This window comes from Falco naumanni, chromosome 16, assembly GCF_017639655.2.
Source record: "Falco naumanni isolate bFalNau1 chromosome 16, bFalNau1.pat, whole genome shotgun sequence".
NCBI lineage: Eukaryota > Metazoa > Chordata > Aves > Falconiformes > Falconidae > Falco > Falco naumanni.
Window position 1 is genome coordinate 2,513,755 of NC_054069.1, and position 14,000 is coordinate 2,527,754.

General features: G+C 55.3%; 2 protein-coding genes across 3 annotated transcripts; both read right to left on the minus strand.

Annotated features, from left to right (window-relative positions):
* Positions 1 to 10: 10 nt before the first annotated feature.
* EI24 (EI24 autophagy associated transmembrane protein) lies at positions 11 to 8,651 on the minus strand. Of its 2 annotated transcripts, none has more exons than XM_040616157.1 (11): positions 8,557 to 8,651; positions 6,350 to 6,497; positions 4,720 to 4,865; positions 3,054 to 3,114; positions 2,353 to 2,419; positions 1,790 to 1,914; positions 1,414 to 1,533; positions 1,209 to 1,320; positions 931 to 1,042; positions 742 to 816; positions 11 to 608 (listed from the first exon to the last, which is right to left on the minus strand). In XM_040616157.1, the coding sequence occupies exons 2-11, from the start codon at positions 6,389 to 6,391 to the stop codon at positions 440 to 442; spliced, it is 1,029 nt and encodes a 342-aa protein (XP_040472091.1). In that variant the 5' UTR covers positions 6,392 to 6,497; positions 8,557 to 8,651; the 3' UTR covers positions 11 to 439. The 2 variants fall into 2 exon arrangements, with proteins under 2 accessions (XP_040472091.1, XP_040472092.1); XM_040616158.1 differs by lacking the exon at positions 8,557 to 8,651 and adding an exon at positions 8,347 to 8,466.
* Positions 8,652 to 9,658: 1,007 nt separating this feature from the next.
* On the minus strand, positions 9,659 to 13,967 carry FOXRED1 (FAD dependent oxidoreductase domain containing 1). The gene is made up of 10 exons (XM_040616039.1): positions 13,806 to 13,967; positions 12,850 to 13,088; positions 12,648 to 12,758; positions 12,443 to 12,561; positions 12,250 to 12,344; positions 11,914 to 12,015; positions 11,751 to 11,824; positions 11,498 to 11,646; positions 10,732 to 10,861; positions 9,659 to 10,033 (listed from the first exon to the last, which is right to left on the minus strand). The coding sequence occupies exons 1-10, from the start codon at positions 13,942 to 13,944 to the stop codon at positions 9,674 to 9,676; spliced, it is 1,518 nt and encodes a 505-aa protein (XP_040471973.1). The 5' UTR covers positions 13,945 to 13,967; the 3' UTR covers positions 9,659 to 9,673.
* Between the last annotated feature and the right edge of the window lie 33 nt (positions 13,968 to 14,000).

Here is a 14,000-nt window from a genome sequence, read left to right on the forward strand (position 1 = left end):
CCCAGGAAAATAAACCAAAGGGATTTTTGTTTTAACATCACCCGGTTCCTTCCCTGCCCCTACAGAAACGTTGCATGCACAGGGGGGGAGAACGCTGTGCTTGAGCGCAATGGGAGCCCCCCCCCCAACCGCAGCTCCCCCGGGGGCAAACCGGGGGCACGGGGGGGGTCTCACCGTGCTGGCGGGGGGATGGCACGGCACCGGCGTACAAAAGAGTCCGCTATAAAACAAGTGCAGGGTGCGACCCGGCTCTTCGAAACTCACAAAGGTGTTAAAAATCCTGATTTGGTTGGGTTGTCCCTGTGTCCCCCCAAAAAAAATAATTAATTAGCAGAACCAACAGCAAGGCCTCGGGCGCTGGGTCCTGCCCGTCCCTGGGGAACGCTGCCAGGGGCCAAGGGGTGGCCCGTGTTGTCCCCCCCCAGAGTCTGGTGGCGGCTCAGTGCCCCGGAGCAGCCGCGTGTTTGGCGGGAGAGGGCTGGGGGGAGAGGAGGCGTTCGGCAGCGGAGGAGGAAGCACCGCTCAGGGCAGACTGAAGGTAAACGGTCTTGTGAAAGAGTCTGTTGCTGAGGAAAACCACCAAGGAGAAGAGACGGAGCTGGAAGTGGCTGGAAGGGAAGAGATCCCATCAGTTCCCGAAGCTGGAAAAGCCCTGAGATCCTGTCAGATCCCGAAGCTGGGAAAACCCTGGCACGGGGCTCTGGGGAAGGGGCACAGCGGGCTCAGAAGGGTGGTACTCACTAGGTTTTGCCGGGGGTCCTGGCTTCGTTGGCGCTGATGATGAAGAGAGGGAAAAGGATGGAGAAGAGGCAACCGCTGGGGGGGGGGAGGGGAGGAAGATAAAATAAAAATCAAAAGGCAGTTAGCGGGTTTGTGCGTGTCCTCAGGTCAGGAGGCAGATGGGGGCTGAGGTGCGGCCCTGCGGCTCACCTGATGATGTAGGAGGATTGCATTGCTGTGAGGAACGCGAGCGGCAAGCCGAAGCCAAAGTAATAGGGCCAGTTTCTCTCGATGTTGGATAACCGTTGGTGCATTTCGATTCCTGGCGAGAAGAAAATCCCGCAGAAATGAACCCATGGGGAGGAGAGCCCTTTGTTACCCTGCCTTCTGTACAAAACCTGAAGGAAAATCAGCCTCTGGCACCCAAATAGACGCTCCTGGATAGAAAACCCCCGCAAATGCCAGCAAACAGCCGCTGCGTGCCTCACCTTTGTTAAACCAGCGGTACTCGAAGCAGTAGAGCGAGTAGAGCAGCGACATGTGGAGGAGGCTGATCAGCTGGCCGATGATATCAATGGGGAAGAGGCTCACGATCATCCCCTGCAGATGAAAACAAAGAGCAGACAAGTGAGGGGTGCTCGGGATCTGCGGGAGAACATCGCCCAGGAGCAAGGTGTGGGACTCCAATCTCACCTGGATGAGGAACAGCGCCTGCAACAGGAGGTTAAACAACATGTCGGCGATGATTTTACTGACGCTGGGAAAGGGATGAGGCTTTCTGCCGGAAACCTCAAACGCTAGATCTGCAATGTCCTGCACAAGAGAAAAAAGGGGCTCAAGGGAAATGAAATTCCAAAGAGAACGAGGGTTTCAGAGAAATGAAATCCAAAAGCAGCTGGGGCTGTGTTACTGAGCTGCTTTCTCCCACCAGGAACAACCCCAGATTTTTGGGATGGCATTTCCCCTCGTGCCGAAACACCACCCCCCGGTACTGCTGATCAGGCCCTAAGGAGGGAAGCCCCCCCACCATTCATCCATGAGATGTGTGGCCCGGGCTCCCATTGCCTACCTGAAACCAGATGGCATTGACAACCTTGCTGAGCACGAAGAGGGGCAGGACCCAGAGGGCGCTGAAAATGGAGGTGAGGATGAACTCCAGCCAGGACCAGACATCGCCGTGCAAGGAAGGGTCACCTTCGAGACACGGACAGGGAGAAACACGTGAGGAACCTCCTCATTTCACATCACAGGTGCTCCTCTGCACCACGGGGAGCTTCTGAGCGTAGCACTGGAGGACAGGAGAAACCTCCGACCCCAACCTTTGCTCTTTAAAAGCATTTCCACCACTTGCAAAAATGCACCAACAGCGGTGGGTTACCAGTTGTAAAACCAACAGATCCCCAACACGCACAGACCATTAGCAGGGTTATCCACCTCCCGGATTTTCTACTAAGCAATTATTGATGGCTATGATTAGCACAGGGAGGAAGAGAAAGCACAAGGAGACAGTGGGGCGAGGAACAGCTCAACAAGACAAACCGTTGGCAGTTTGTGGCAGGTGTCAGGACCCCCCCGCACCCAATCCACGAGCTGCTCAGCGTCTCGTAACGCACCAAAAGGAAAGGGACTTACCGATGATCTGTGCCGTGACTGACTGAAGAACAGGTATAAATACGCGGTAGAACAAGAAGAGACTAAGCTACAGGGGAAAAAAAAAACAACGAGGGTTGTCAGTGAGGTGTTGCACAGTGATTTCTCATGCTTCTGTAACCACTGGTCTGAAGGCAGACCCTCTGCCTGCTCCCTCAGGCAGCGGTCCCTAAATACAGAGGGCCGAGGATCTCTACTTAAATACAGACGAGATCTACAACTGAGCACTTTCCTTTTAGCATTTCCATGCCAATTCCTCGTACCCTGCCATAGGCTAATGGGAAAATGAAGCTGGTGATTTATTAGGCTGCAAAGCGTCTGCTCCATGAGGGATGAGCCTCATGAAACAGCCGTGGTAAGGTCAGAGATGAGAAAATGTCTTTAAGATATCAATATTTAATTCCATAAAACAATATCCCAGACTGCAACAGAGCAGGAGTTGAAATATTCGGGTGAAGAGTGGTCTCAAAGGCTGGGAAAAGCAGCTCGGGTTTAACGTGCAGGTCTCCCAAGTGAACCTACAGTCCTATGTCCCTTAAAATACAGCACCTGGGGCTGGGAACTTTGTGGCTCCTATCAATTCCCACAGCTGAGCTGCCAGCTCACCACTGACAGCGTTCAAGGGTACAAAGATGTGGCTTTTCACATGTTTTTTAACAGAGAAAATAAAAATATCTGCTTACCCAGAATACACCTCCGTTCCAGGCACAACACTGAAATATCCGGCTCACTATCCGGGGTTCACTGCAGAGCAACAGGAGAGATGGATGAGAGGTGTTAAGGTCCTGGCGCCCAGACAAATGTCCCCCAGCAAGTGACAACAGCTTCTGGTGCATGTTTTGGACACCTTACAAATGTCGCAGATCACCAGCTCCACACCAGTGATGCACCTGATTTTATCTGAACAGGGGGATCCGGGAAGGAATCCCTGCACCGACTTGCGCCACATTTTGGCCAGCGCATAGGCTCTAGAAGATTTACATCAGGGAGGCTCTTTCAACCTTTATTAATTTCCTGTATCTGCACTGAAATGGAATCAAAGCAAAACTTTCTTCCAGATTTTTAAGCATTTATTAGAGATCTCCTCAAACTCTCGCTGCAATGAAATCAAGGCTTTTTGTTCTTGGAAGAGGCCGTTTCAGCTCTGGGAGGTTTTAGCTTCTCTCTCTTTGCAGCGTGTCCACGGACACACAAGAGAGCAGCTCTGTGGGGGGACTCTTAGCGCTTTCCCAGTCAGCTTCTGCTACCAAAGGGACTTTGCTACAAAGGTAAACCAGTAAAATACGACTGTTTAGTCCCTCCGAAATATGTATTTTTCCTCAAGGGCAGCCCACGTGCAAGGCTGCAGGAACCTCTGGGGAGGACTGGGATCATGGGAGGCAGGAGATTTTTTCTGTCATCTTGAGATAAAGTCAGACTACCGCTGAGTTAAGTCAGAATAATTTGGAAATACATCTTGAAAGGCGTATTACCCACCAAATGTCACCGCGTGAAGTGCCAGCCCAACTGTAATTAGGGCACTGGAGAAACATCTCAGCGCGGTTTGGGAGTCAGACACAAGAACAGATGCTGTTTTGCTCCCACGTGGATATAATTCTGGCAGTTCCAGCCTTAGTGGATGCAACCGCTATAGATGGCTGCGGAAGACAGCAAGGCTGGGAAAAAAGATACTTGATCTGCCCCAGACGTGTCAATCAGATTTGAGCTGCTGGTTCTTCCCCGATCCCATGACTACCACCACCAGCAACCTTTGAGAGACAGCGCGAGTACACAGGAAGGAAAGAAACCCAGAAATCCACATTCTTTCAGCTTGTTACCTCCCTGCCTTCTATTATTATTTCAGACTAATTGAATACTCTTAATTGTCAAACAATGTAAAAGGTCTGACTTCTTATCTCACAGTAACAGTTCCAGTTTCATCACACAGAGTGCAAAAAAGGGTTTTCACGTCACATATTTCATACTTATCAGCTCTGTGCTTCAGCACAATCAGGTTTACGAACGATTTGCAAATGTACACCACAAGTTCTGCTTTCGCCGACACCTGGGTAATGGTTCTGACAAGTATTTTTACAGAGATCTTTGCAAGTGCAGACACCAACAATGGCCTTATTTCTTAAAGCCCGCTTACCTCAACTTCCCTTCTAGCCAGGCCACTGCAATACGACAGATACTTAGGAGAAAATACCAAAAAGCACCAGCACTGCCAAATCACTATGACTTGCAGAGGCTTTTGCAATTCATCGGGCTCTTCAAAGCTCTAGGCAGGCTTGCACTCTCTCCCTGCCCTCAACCGACCAAAAGAGAAATGAATTACCTGATCTATGACTCATCAGGCCCCATACTCACTTCTCTTGCTTCTTCTCTTCCATGTGAAACCTCCGCTGTGCGAGCGCGCTGTTTGCTCTCCTTCGCCTCTGCTCTTCCCTTTTCTGCTGGATCCGGGCATCCAGCTTAGAGATGGTACAGATGCCCCAGATGGAGTCCTTAATTCCCTGTAGACACAAGGAGAGGCTGTCACGCTCCACCTCGCAGAGAGAGGAGGAATGGGATGTGGCTGACCAAGGCCATCAAAACTCTCCTGGTTATCAAAAAGGGACTTAAACCAGCCTCACTCCCTGGTAAACAGGGAAAGCCAGAGCCCAGGTCAGGAGCAGGAACATCACCTATTTTCCATGGCCCAGTGACCTAAATCACCGCATGTTCCAGCATCTTTAAGAGCGGCAGTTGTTTTGTGGGTTTTTTTTTAAAGGTGTGATTTCTCATCCAACCTCCGCTATTTATAGTCCTGGCAAAAGACAAAGAGTCAGATCTCTCACAGCCCTTTTCTCCTGTCTGGCAGAAAGCCTTTCATCCCCTGCCAGCATTCCTAAAACCAATAAAATAGAATTATACAAAATACTCCGGATGTGCAAAGTCCTCACAGCCTGACTGTACATATAAGCTTGACACTTATTCCTGTACAAATAAAAGCATCTGCCCTCATGCCAGAAACATCCTCGCACCAGCCATGTCCATGCAAACCCACTAATAGGAAAGTGCCCAGAAGCCTTTGCCTTACTCCTTGTTTGAAAGATTTCTAGTGCCACCTCCTAGTACTCACCAGTGGTTATTTCCAGCTCCAGACGATAGCCTAACCATCTCTACCAAAATTTCACTTCAAAATAAAGACTGTTAGGGATGCTAGCGTGAGCCAGGACAGCATCACTACCCAGGTGACCCACGCAACCCAGTTTAGTATATGGAGGTTTTGGACCAAATTCTGATGCCAAACGCATGTCTGAAACAGCGGTGTGTGCTGCCGCTGCTACCTGACCAGGTGGGCATTAATTACACGGGCTGCTCTACCCACTGCTTTGCAGATGGTGCGAGAACATTGGACACAAGCCCTCTGCTTTAGATCATGGCCACACATCTTCAAGACCAAATCCAGCAAGTTTTTCAAAACAAGTTATTTCTGAAAATGAGTTATTTCTTAGTGTCACCTCGTGAGTGTTTTTAAGCCTGTATTTATATCAGGATGATACAAGACAGAGTGGGAGCACTGAGTTCACACAAGGCCTTATCACTGTGACACAACTGTGATGTTCACACGGGCTATATATTAACTTATCCCCAAAGGAAATCGTCACGGGTTCAGCAGCGCCCTGGATGAACATTGAGCCCTTTGCAAGACGCACTGCACAGCAGCGGCCAGCTCAGAAGGAAATTCTCCTAGAAAGCACTTGGGGAGCAATGCATCCCACACAGCCATGTCAAACCTCACCATCGCTGGTGAGTGGAAAGCTTGCCTACAGGTATTTCTGCTTTATAAAATCGACATCTTTGATTCACACGCACCTGGAGCCCCTTTTCCATCATTTTTTGTAATCCACCCTCAATGATATCAGAAGGCAGGTGCTCCTTGTGGAAGTCCCACCATCACCAAAGCAAACAAGAGCAGTTCCCACGACAGAGGACCTGAAACGCAAAGACTTACCCTGACAAGGTCATGAAGGAAGGTTTTCACGCTGTCTGCCATCTCGACTCCAGCATCACCTCTGGTTCCAAAACTATCAACTACAGGGAGAAGGGAAAAGCTGAACCCAAACCTCTCTCATCCTGGAGAGATGGGAAACAGATGGAGCCTGTGGAGAGAGAACACACAGGACCGTGGCAAGCATTAACAACACCAGGCTGAGGAGGGTAATTACAAGCTAGAATCACATCCCGGCAATTTTCAGCAAGCTTCCCTGCCCTCACTGGCTTCCCATCAGGCAACCATCCTTGAACACACGGCCAGATAAGAGACCCATCCTGTTAACTACACGGTATCTTGTCTTAACAAACTTGGGGTCTCATGAAGAGCAGAGCCAGTATTTCTACACAGCAGAACATCTCTCTGAACAAGGCGCTGTGCTGCTTGTTTGCGGAAGGGAGAAGCCGGCAGAGCCATCCCAGAGAGGTGTGAAAACATCTTTGCTAAATCCAGCGTTAATTTTAACACTTTACAGCCCCACGCCTCCTCTTCCTTGCATGGCAGGTAAGAAAACACCAGGTCTACAATTAAGAGCCTGACAAAATGACAGCTGCTCTTCAGCTGCCCTATTAGCTTTTGCCCAAAACAGTAATTACTCCAAACAGCCTTTTGCCAAAAACATGGCATTGAGTCTCCTGCTTCTTGTAAGGTGCTACAGAAACACAGACAGCGTGTGAATTAAGAAAAAAAATAAATCACCGGCTAACAAAACTCATGGAGCTTTTCCACCAGAATACAAACTGCTTGCTTCTCCTAGGCAGGAGCTACCAGCAGCTCTGGAGCAGGCTGCTATTGCAAGCCCTGACATGTCAGCGTTGCTATTGCTCTATAATGTGTGGCGCAGGACACAATTAAAAATAATTTAAAAAAAAAAAAGGTTTTTATTTTGGTTATTTTGGGACAAAGCCTGCCGTGGTTTGAACTGTGCTCCTGTGAAGCAGTGAATGACAGTTCGGATGGAAGTGCCAAAGCAGAACTGGCCTTCAGCTTAATTAACATCAAGTCAATAACAGGCACCACCTTCACCCTAAAAATGAAGCCTTCAGAAGCAGACACACTCAGCCCCACGCATGGCGTAGGAGTCTCTTTCATTTTAGCCAGGTGACTGAGGCATCTGAGGTATGGGTCACACTGGCAGAGCCGCGGCAGAAACAAAAGGCAGAAACGAGCGTTTTCTTTGTTCCAGGCAGCCTCGCCTCGGCACCCTTCGGGCTTGGAATCGAACGTGTTAAATACAGCGAGACCCAACTGCCGTACAGTCCCGGTTTCTACAGAAAGCCCTGCGTGATTTATTTTTACCCAGGGGCACCCCAGGCTCGGGGGTCACTGTGCAAAGGGGGGATCCCCATGGGTAGCCCAGGGTGGGGAGTGCAGGCCTGCCCCACGGTTACACCAGGGGCTGGGGCATCACCTCCCACCCCCCTGCTAATGTGGGGGACCCCCATGTTTCCCGTGGGAGGGTGGCAAACCCACCAGAGCTGCCACCGTGGTTACTGCAGGAGGGGGTGCGTGTGGTCTCTATGGTTTATGCAGGGGAGGGGGCACTATTTTATCTCAGGGCTGTTCCCAGTCTCCCCGGGAAGCGTGTGAGGGGGTTGGTGCTGGGGGGGGGGGCGGTGCTGGGGGGGGGCACCCGAGGCCCACAGTTACCTCAGGGCTGGCCGCAGGACCCAAAACTACCTCAGGGCTCCCCCCCCCAGGACCCCTCTGAACCCAGAATTACCTCAGGGTTCACCCCCCAGGACCCAAAATTACTTCAGGAGTGCCCCCCGGATCCCTTCAGAGCCAGAATTACCTGAGGAGTGCCCCCCCGGATCCCTTCAGAGCCAGAATTACCCGAGGAGTGCCCCCCCGGATCCCTTCAGAGCCAGAATTACTCGAGGAGTGCCCCCCGGATCCCTTCAGAGCCAGAATTACCTGAGGAATGCCCCCTCGGATCCCTTCGTACCCAGAATTACCTCAGTTACCCGCACCGAACCCAGAATTTCCTCAGGGTCGCCCTGCGGTTTTCCCGAGGCCCACAGGTACCTCAGGGCTGCCCCCGCGGTTCCCGGCGGTGACCCCCGCGATCTCCCCCCGGAGGACCCACAGGTACCTCGGGGCTGCCCCTCACCCCGGCCCCAAGGCCCTCTCGGGGCTGCTCCCCCCGGCCACCCCCGCTCACTCACCGGTGGCGGCGGGCCGGCAGCACGGCGCTGGGCCCAGCTCCCCGCGGCCCGGCCGCCCCGCCCCGCGCATGCGCCGCCGTCGCCCCGCGCAGCCGCGCGGCCCGCCCCGCCCCTCCCGTGCACCGCCCGCCGCGCCGCCAGGGGGCGCCAAATGGCCCGGGGATACTGGGGGGGAATGGGGCTACTGGAGGGGGAATGGGGATACTGGGGGGGTCTGGGGGAATACTGAGGGGTAATGGGGATACATGGGGTGTTCTGGGGAGATACTGGGGGCTAAATGGGGATACTGGGTTGGTACTGGGGGATACTGAGGGGGAATGGGGATACATGGGGTGTTCTGGGGAGATGCTGAGGGCTAAATGGGGATACTGGGGGGGGAATGAGGAGATACTGGGTTGGTACTGGGGGGATACTGAGGGGGAATGGGGACACATGGGGTGTTCTGGGGGTAAATGGGGATACTGGGGGGGGAATGGGGAGATACTGGGGGAAATGGGGGTACTGGGTTGGTTCTTGGGGGATACTAAGGGGGAATGAGGATACTGGGGTGGTTCTGGGGAGGCAATAGGAATACAAGCAGGGAATGGGGGCATACTGGGGGGGTTCTGGGGAGATACTGGGGGGAAATAGGGATACTGGGGGGTTCTGAGGAGATACTGGGGAGAAATGGGGATACTGGGCAGTTCTGGGGAGATACTGGGGATACTGAGGGGGAATGGGGATACTGGGGGGGCCATGGGGGTAATGGGGGCACCGAGGCTGGGGGTATGGGAGTGTAATGGGGGCACTGGGACTGGGGTGTAGCGTGGGGATGCTGCAGGGAGGCACCGGGGCCACTAGTACTGGGAGCACTGGTGTGGGCATCACAGCAGCTGCACCCAGCCCGTACTGGGCAGAGCTGGGGCTAACCAGCAGGGGGGTCTGCCAGCACAACTTGGGGTGCATCCCTGGCATGGGGAGGGGGGCAGGCACCCCCACTGACCCCCCCACCGGATCCATTCACCAACAATTTTATTTCAGCAGGGCACAACACCTCTCCCATACCAACCCCCGTGCCGGGGCTGGGGCTGTGCCTCAGTTTCCCCCCTCCCCATACCCCAGGGGTGCCCCCCCCCCATCAGACCACCCCGTGCTCCCGCAGCGGCTCCCCCCGCAGCAGCCTCCCGCAGCCCAGCCGCTGCAGGTCCAGGGTCTCGTACTCCCCCCTCAGCACCAACTCTGCCACGGCTCGGCCGGTGGCTGGGGCGTGCTGCAGCCCGTGTCCGCTGAAGCCGGCGGCTAAATAAAGATTTTCCAAGTTGGGGTGCGGCCCCAGCACCCCGTTATGGTCGAAGGTATTGTAGTCGTAGTAGCCCGCCCAAGACCCCCGCACGCGGAGGGATGTGAAGGCCGGGACCCGCCGAGCCAGCCGTGGCCAGATCTGCTCCTGGAAAAAATCGTGATCCACCGAGAGATCGCTCGGATCCGGCTCTTCCTCCTGGAAATATAGAAATCGGGGAGGATATTAAAAAAAAAAAAAAAAAAAAAGAAAAAAGATAGGTGTGGTGAATATTTATTAAATAAAAAAAAATTACTGATTTCCACTTATGAGAAAATCTCTATTTTAACTTTAATGGTGCTTGTCCTGAGCCCCCAGACAAGCAGGAGACCACCCACACAATAAATATCGCGTGTGGCTATGTCACGACAGTAACTCCACCACACTCGGGCATCTGGCCAACATCCCTGGTGCGTGCAAACCGTGTGAATCCTGGGCATAAACTTCAAACTTTGCACACACTCGGGGTGGCAAATATTTTTTGCGCTGAGTTGCAAGGCGGGCGAGCAGTGGGAGGGGGCAGAAGCCCCCACACAGGGATTTTCCCAGTTACCGAGACCCCCAGCACTGGCTACAATGGGAATGTTATTAAGGTGGGAATCGGTGCTGCATTGGCCTTAATCACTTTGCAGGAATGATTCCGTGCATCGCTGCTACTGGGTTTTTATCATATTGTGCGTAATCACCGGCACCATTCCCTCTTCTCACATCACACGCTATTTTCCTTTCTTATATTATAATACAATAAACTGCATTTCTTCTTATATTTGATTGGGAATTCATTTTTGCTTGATATCCAGACAATCAGCAAAACGGGGGGGGGGGTGTGTGTGTGTGTGAAATACAGGCAGGCTCACCTCGGGTGGGCTCATGCCGCCCAGGTAGTTGCCAGCTATTCCGTCACGGCGAAAATAAGCCCCTGACGTGTCGATGAGGAAGGGGCAGGAGAAGCCGGGGCCATTAGGGCAGTGCCAGGTGTACACGTACCTGTCAGGATGGAGGGTGCTCCCCTCCAAAAAAAAAAAATAGAGGTGAGGGATTCAGGCTGCCCCCCACCCCTCAAGATTGGGGTGTAGGGGCTGAGATGTCTCTGTTTCCCCCCTAAAAAAATAGCATTGAGGAGTTCACACCACCCCCTGCCAGACCGGAGGGGTGGGGTGGGGGGGGTCCCAGGATGTGTTGTGTCCCCACCCCTCAAAAAAATAGAATCAAGGGGTTCACATCACCCCCTGACAGACTGGAAGGTGTCAAGATGTATGCCCTCACCCCCCCACAAAAAAAAAAAAGCACCAAGAGGCTTCATCCCCCCTGAAGATGGAGGGGTAGGAGTGCCAGGATGTGCTGCCCCCCACCACTACCCCCCCACCAAAAGAAAGGACTGAGGGGCTAACCCATGACAGAGGGGCAGTGGGTGCTGAGATGTCCCCCTACCTATGATTGCCCCCCCCAAACAGCACCAAAGGGTGCGTGGCCCCCCTTGGAAAAAAAGAGGTGGTGGGTGCTGGGATACATGCCCCCACTGTGACCCACAAAAAAGCATCAAGGGGTTCGTCCACAACAGCGGGGTGATGCCAGGATGTGCTCCCTCCCATGAACCCCCACAAATATCTGCCCCCCTCCCACCTCTTCCTGGGCTTGATGGGCAGGGGGCACCCACGCAGCTCCATCGGTAGCCCGGCCATCTCCAGCAGCTCCGCAGCCCAGGCACCAGCGGCGTTGACCACGATGGCGCAGGAGACTGGCTGGTACTCCAAGCTGTCCGGCATGTGGATCTGGGGGGGGGGGGGGGGCAACACATGAATTGGGGGGGGTGGGGGGTGTCACAGACACACATGGGGACCTCCCTGCATGGGGCGAGACACCCACACACACTCACATGGACATATTTGATACGTGCTGTCGGTGTTGCTGGCACCACTGGTACCCTGTTCTCATTCGAGATGACGAACCCTGGAGGTTTTAGGGGGTGCTGAGACAGGGGGGTGGGTCCCTGGGGTGATGTGGGGGGGGCACCCCACTGTGTCCCCCCACTTCCTTACCTCGCACCTCCCCGGTGCAGCTCTGAACCCCCATGTATGTGGCTTTGCGCCGGAAAGCACTAAGGAGGGTCCAGGGGTCGAACCAGCCTTCATCCTCCAGACCTGGGGGGGGGAAACGTTGTTGGGGGCATTGCAACATGACACCCTTCCCCCCCCCCAAAAAAAAAAAATAAATTCTGGAAGGGCTGGAGCCCCCCTTCCCCAATTAAAAGTGGGATAAAGGATGCACCCAGTGGGGATGGGATATAGGATGGGGATAGGGATGAGGATGGGGATAAGGATGGTGTTGGGGGGGAATCCCCATGCCCCCCCCCGCCCCATGCTGCCCCCTCATACCATAGGATGCCACGGCCACGTCCTCTGTGTCTATCCAGGGGAATTTTGCTTTCAGCTGGGTGGGGGACAGCAGGGCCACCTGCACGCCTTCCTCCCTGGGGACATCAGCATGAGGAGGGGGGATCAGGATGAGACACCCTCCCCCCCCCCCCAGATCACCCCCTGTGAGGGGGGCAATGTGTGTGTACCCCACCTCTGGAGCCGGACGGTGTCCTCCAACGCAGCAGCATCCTGTGAGGCAGCAAGGAAGAGGTACCCCGAGGGCTGGAACTGGATGTCAACGGGGGGCTCGTTTGGCACCCCAAGGTGCTCCTGTGAAAGATGGGGCACCACAGTGAGTGGGGCTGGATCCTCCCCCAAAATACCGCCTCCCCCCTCCCAAAAATAATCCCACGTACGTTGATGTCACGGAGGAAGCTGGCGGAGAAGCGGGACATGCGGATATTTTCCAGGAGGGAAAACTGCTGCCGGATCCCCCCCACTGACAGCACCGTGGAAGCTCGGGAATACTGAAAGAGAAGGCATCCCCCCACAAAAGAAATGGGGTTCGGGGGAAGGGTCCCCAAGGCCATACCCCGCCCCGGGATGGGGGTGTCTCACCATGGGGTCCCGCTCCACCACCAGCACCCGCATGCCGTGCTGCCAGCCCTCCAGCACCTTCAGCCAGTACGCCACCGACCAGCCCACCACGCCGCCCCCCACCACCACCACGTCGACTTGTTCGGGGGGGCGTGGGTCTGGGAGGGTCCCGGGGGGGGTCCAGCCCCCCCCCACACCTCCCAGATAAGGCAGCTGACCCTTCAGAGTCTGACCCAGTCGTCTCAGACTCGGTCCCAGCTCTGCTGGCGTATCGGGGGGCAGGAGCTGACAGGTTTTGGCGGGCAGAGCTGGCAGCCCCCCTGGGACCACCCCACTTCCCTCTGGATCCCCCAGGACCCTCTGCACTCCCTGGGCCCCCCAAGGACCACTCCCAGCCACCCCCAGTTCCCTGGATGCCCCCTCAGGAGTCTCTGTGACCCCCTTGGGACACCCTCCCCACCCCAAGTCTCATGGGTCCCTCACCAGTCCCTCCCGGGTACCCCCAGTCTGCTCTGCCCCCCCCCCCCCCCCCCAGGATCTCCCTCAGTCCCCTGGGACCCCCTAGTCCCCTCTGGGCCCCCCCATGGCCCCCCCCTCCAGTTTTCCCTGGGTCTCCTGGACCCCTCCAGACCTCTCTTGGGAACCCAAATCCCCAGGCCTCCCAGCGCCCCCCCGCCCCGTGGGACCCCCAGCCCCCAAGGTCCCCCAGGCAGCCCTGTCCCCTTCTGAAACACGCAGACCCCAGGGACAACCCCGTAGCCCACCGCCCCCACCCCCCGGGATCTCCCCATAACCCACTCCCAGGGATCCCCCCCATAACACACCTCCACCCCCCCTCATTCCCTGGGACCCGCCCACTCTTTTGGCCCCCTCCCCACTCCCAGCATTCCCCCCCCTCCTCCCCATTGCCCCTGGGACCCCCAGAGGCGCCCCAAATCCCCACAGTCTCTCCGACCCCGGCCCCCCCCGGGTCTCACCGCGGAAGATATCGAAGCTGAGCGGGGCGGTGGTGCGGAGGGGGCGGCCTGGAGGCCTCCCTGGGCCCGGGGACCCCCCCGGGACCCCCCCAAGGACCCCCCGCCTCAGAGGGAGCAAAGGACACTTGAAGCGCAGCATGTCACTGGCCACGCCCCCGCACCGCCCCCGCGCCGCTATTCGCCCGTCGCAGCCCC

What these genes read in the sequence shown, in the direction of transcription:
- EI24 (XM_040616157.1), bottom strand. Translation starts at nt 6,391, where the DNA reads ATGGCAGACAGCGTGAAAACCTTCCTTCATGACCTTGTCAGG. An exon ending in AGTCACGGCACAGATCATCG is followed by an intron (nt 1,915 to 2,352) that starts GTAAGTCCCTTT and finishes CGTGTCTCGAAG; the next exon opens with GTGACCCTTCCTTGCACGGC. An exon ending in AGGACCCCCGGCAAAACCTA is followed by an intron (nt 609 to 741) that starts GTGAGTACCACC and finishes CTTCCCTTCCAG; the next exon opens with CCACTTCCAGCTCCGTCTCT.
- FOXRED1 (XM_040616039.1), bottom strand. Translation starts at nt 13,944, where the DNA reads ATGCTGCGCTTCAAGTGTCCTTTGCTCCCTCTGAGGCGGGGGGTCCTT. An exon ending in TGGTGGAGCGGGACCCCATG is followed by an intron (nt 12,759 to 12,849) that starts GTGAGACACCCC and finishes CTTCTCTTTCAG; the next exon opens with TATTCCCGAGCTTCCACGGT. An exon ending in CTGCACCGGGGAGGTGCGAG is followed by an intron (nt 11,825 to 11,913) that starts GTAAGGAAGTGG and finishes TAAAACCTCCAG; the next exon opens with GGTTCGTCATCTCGAATGAG.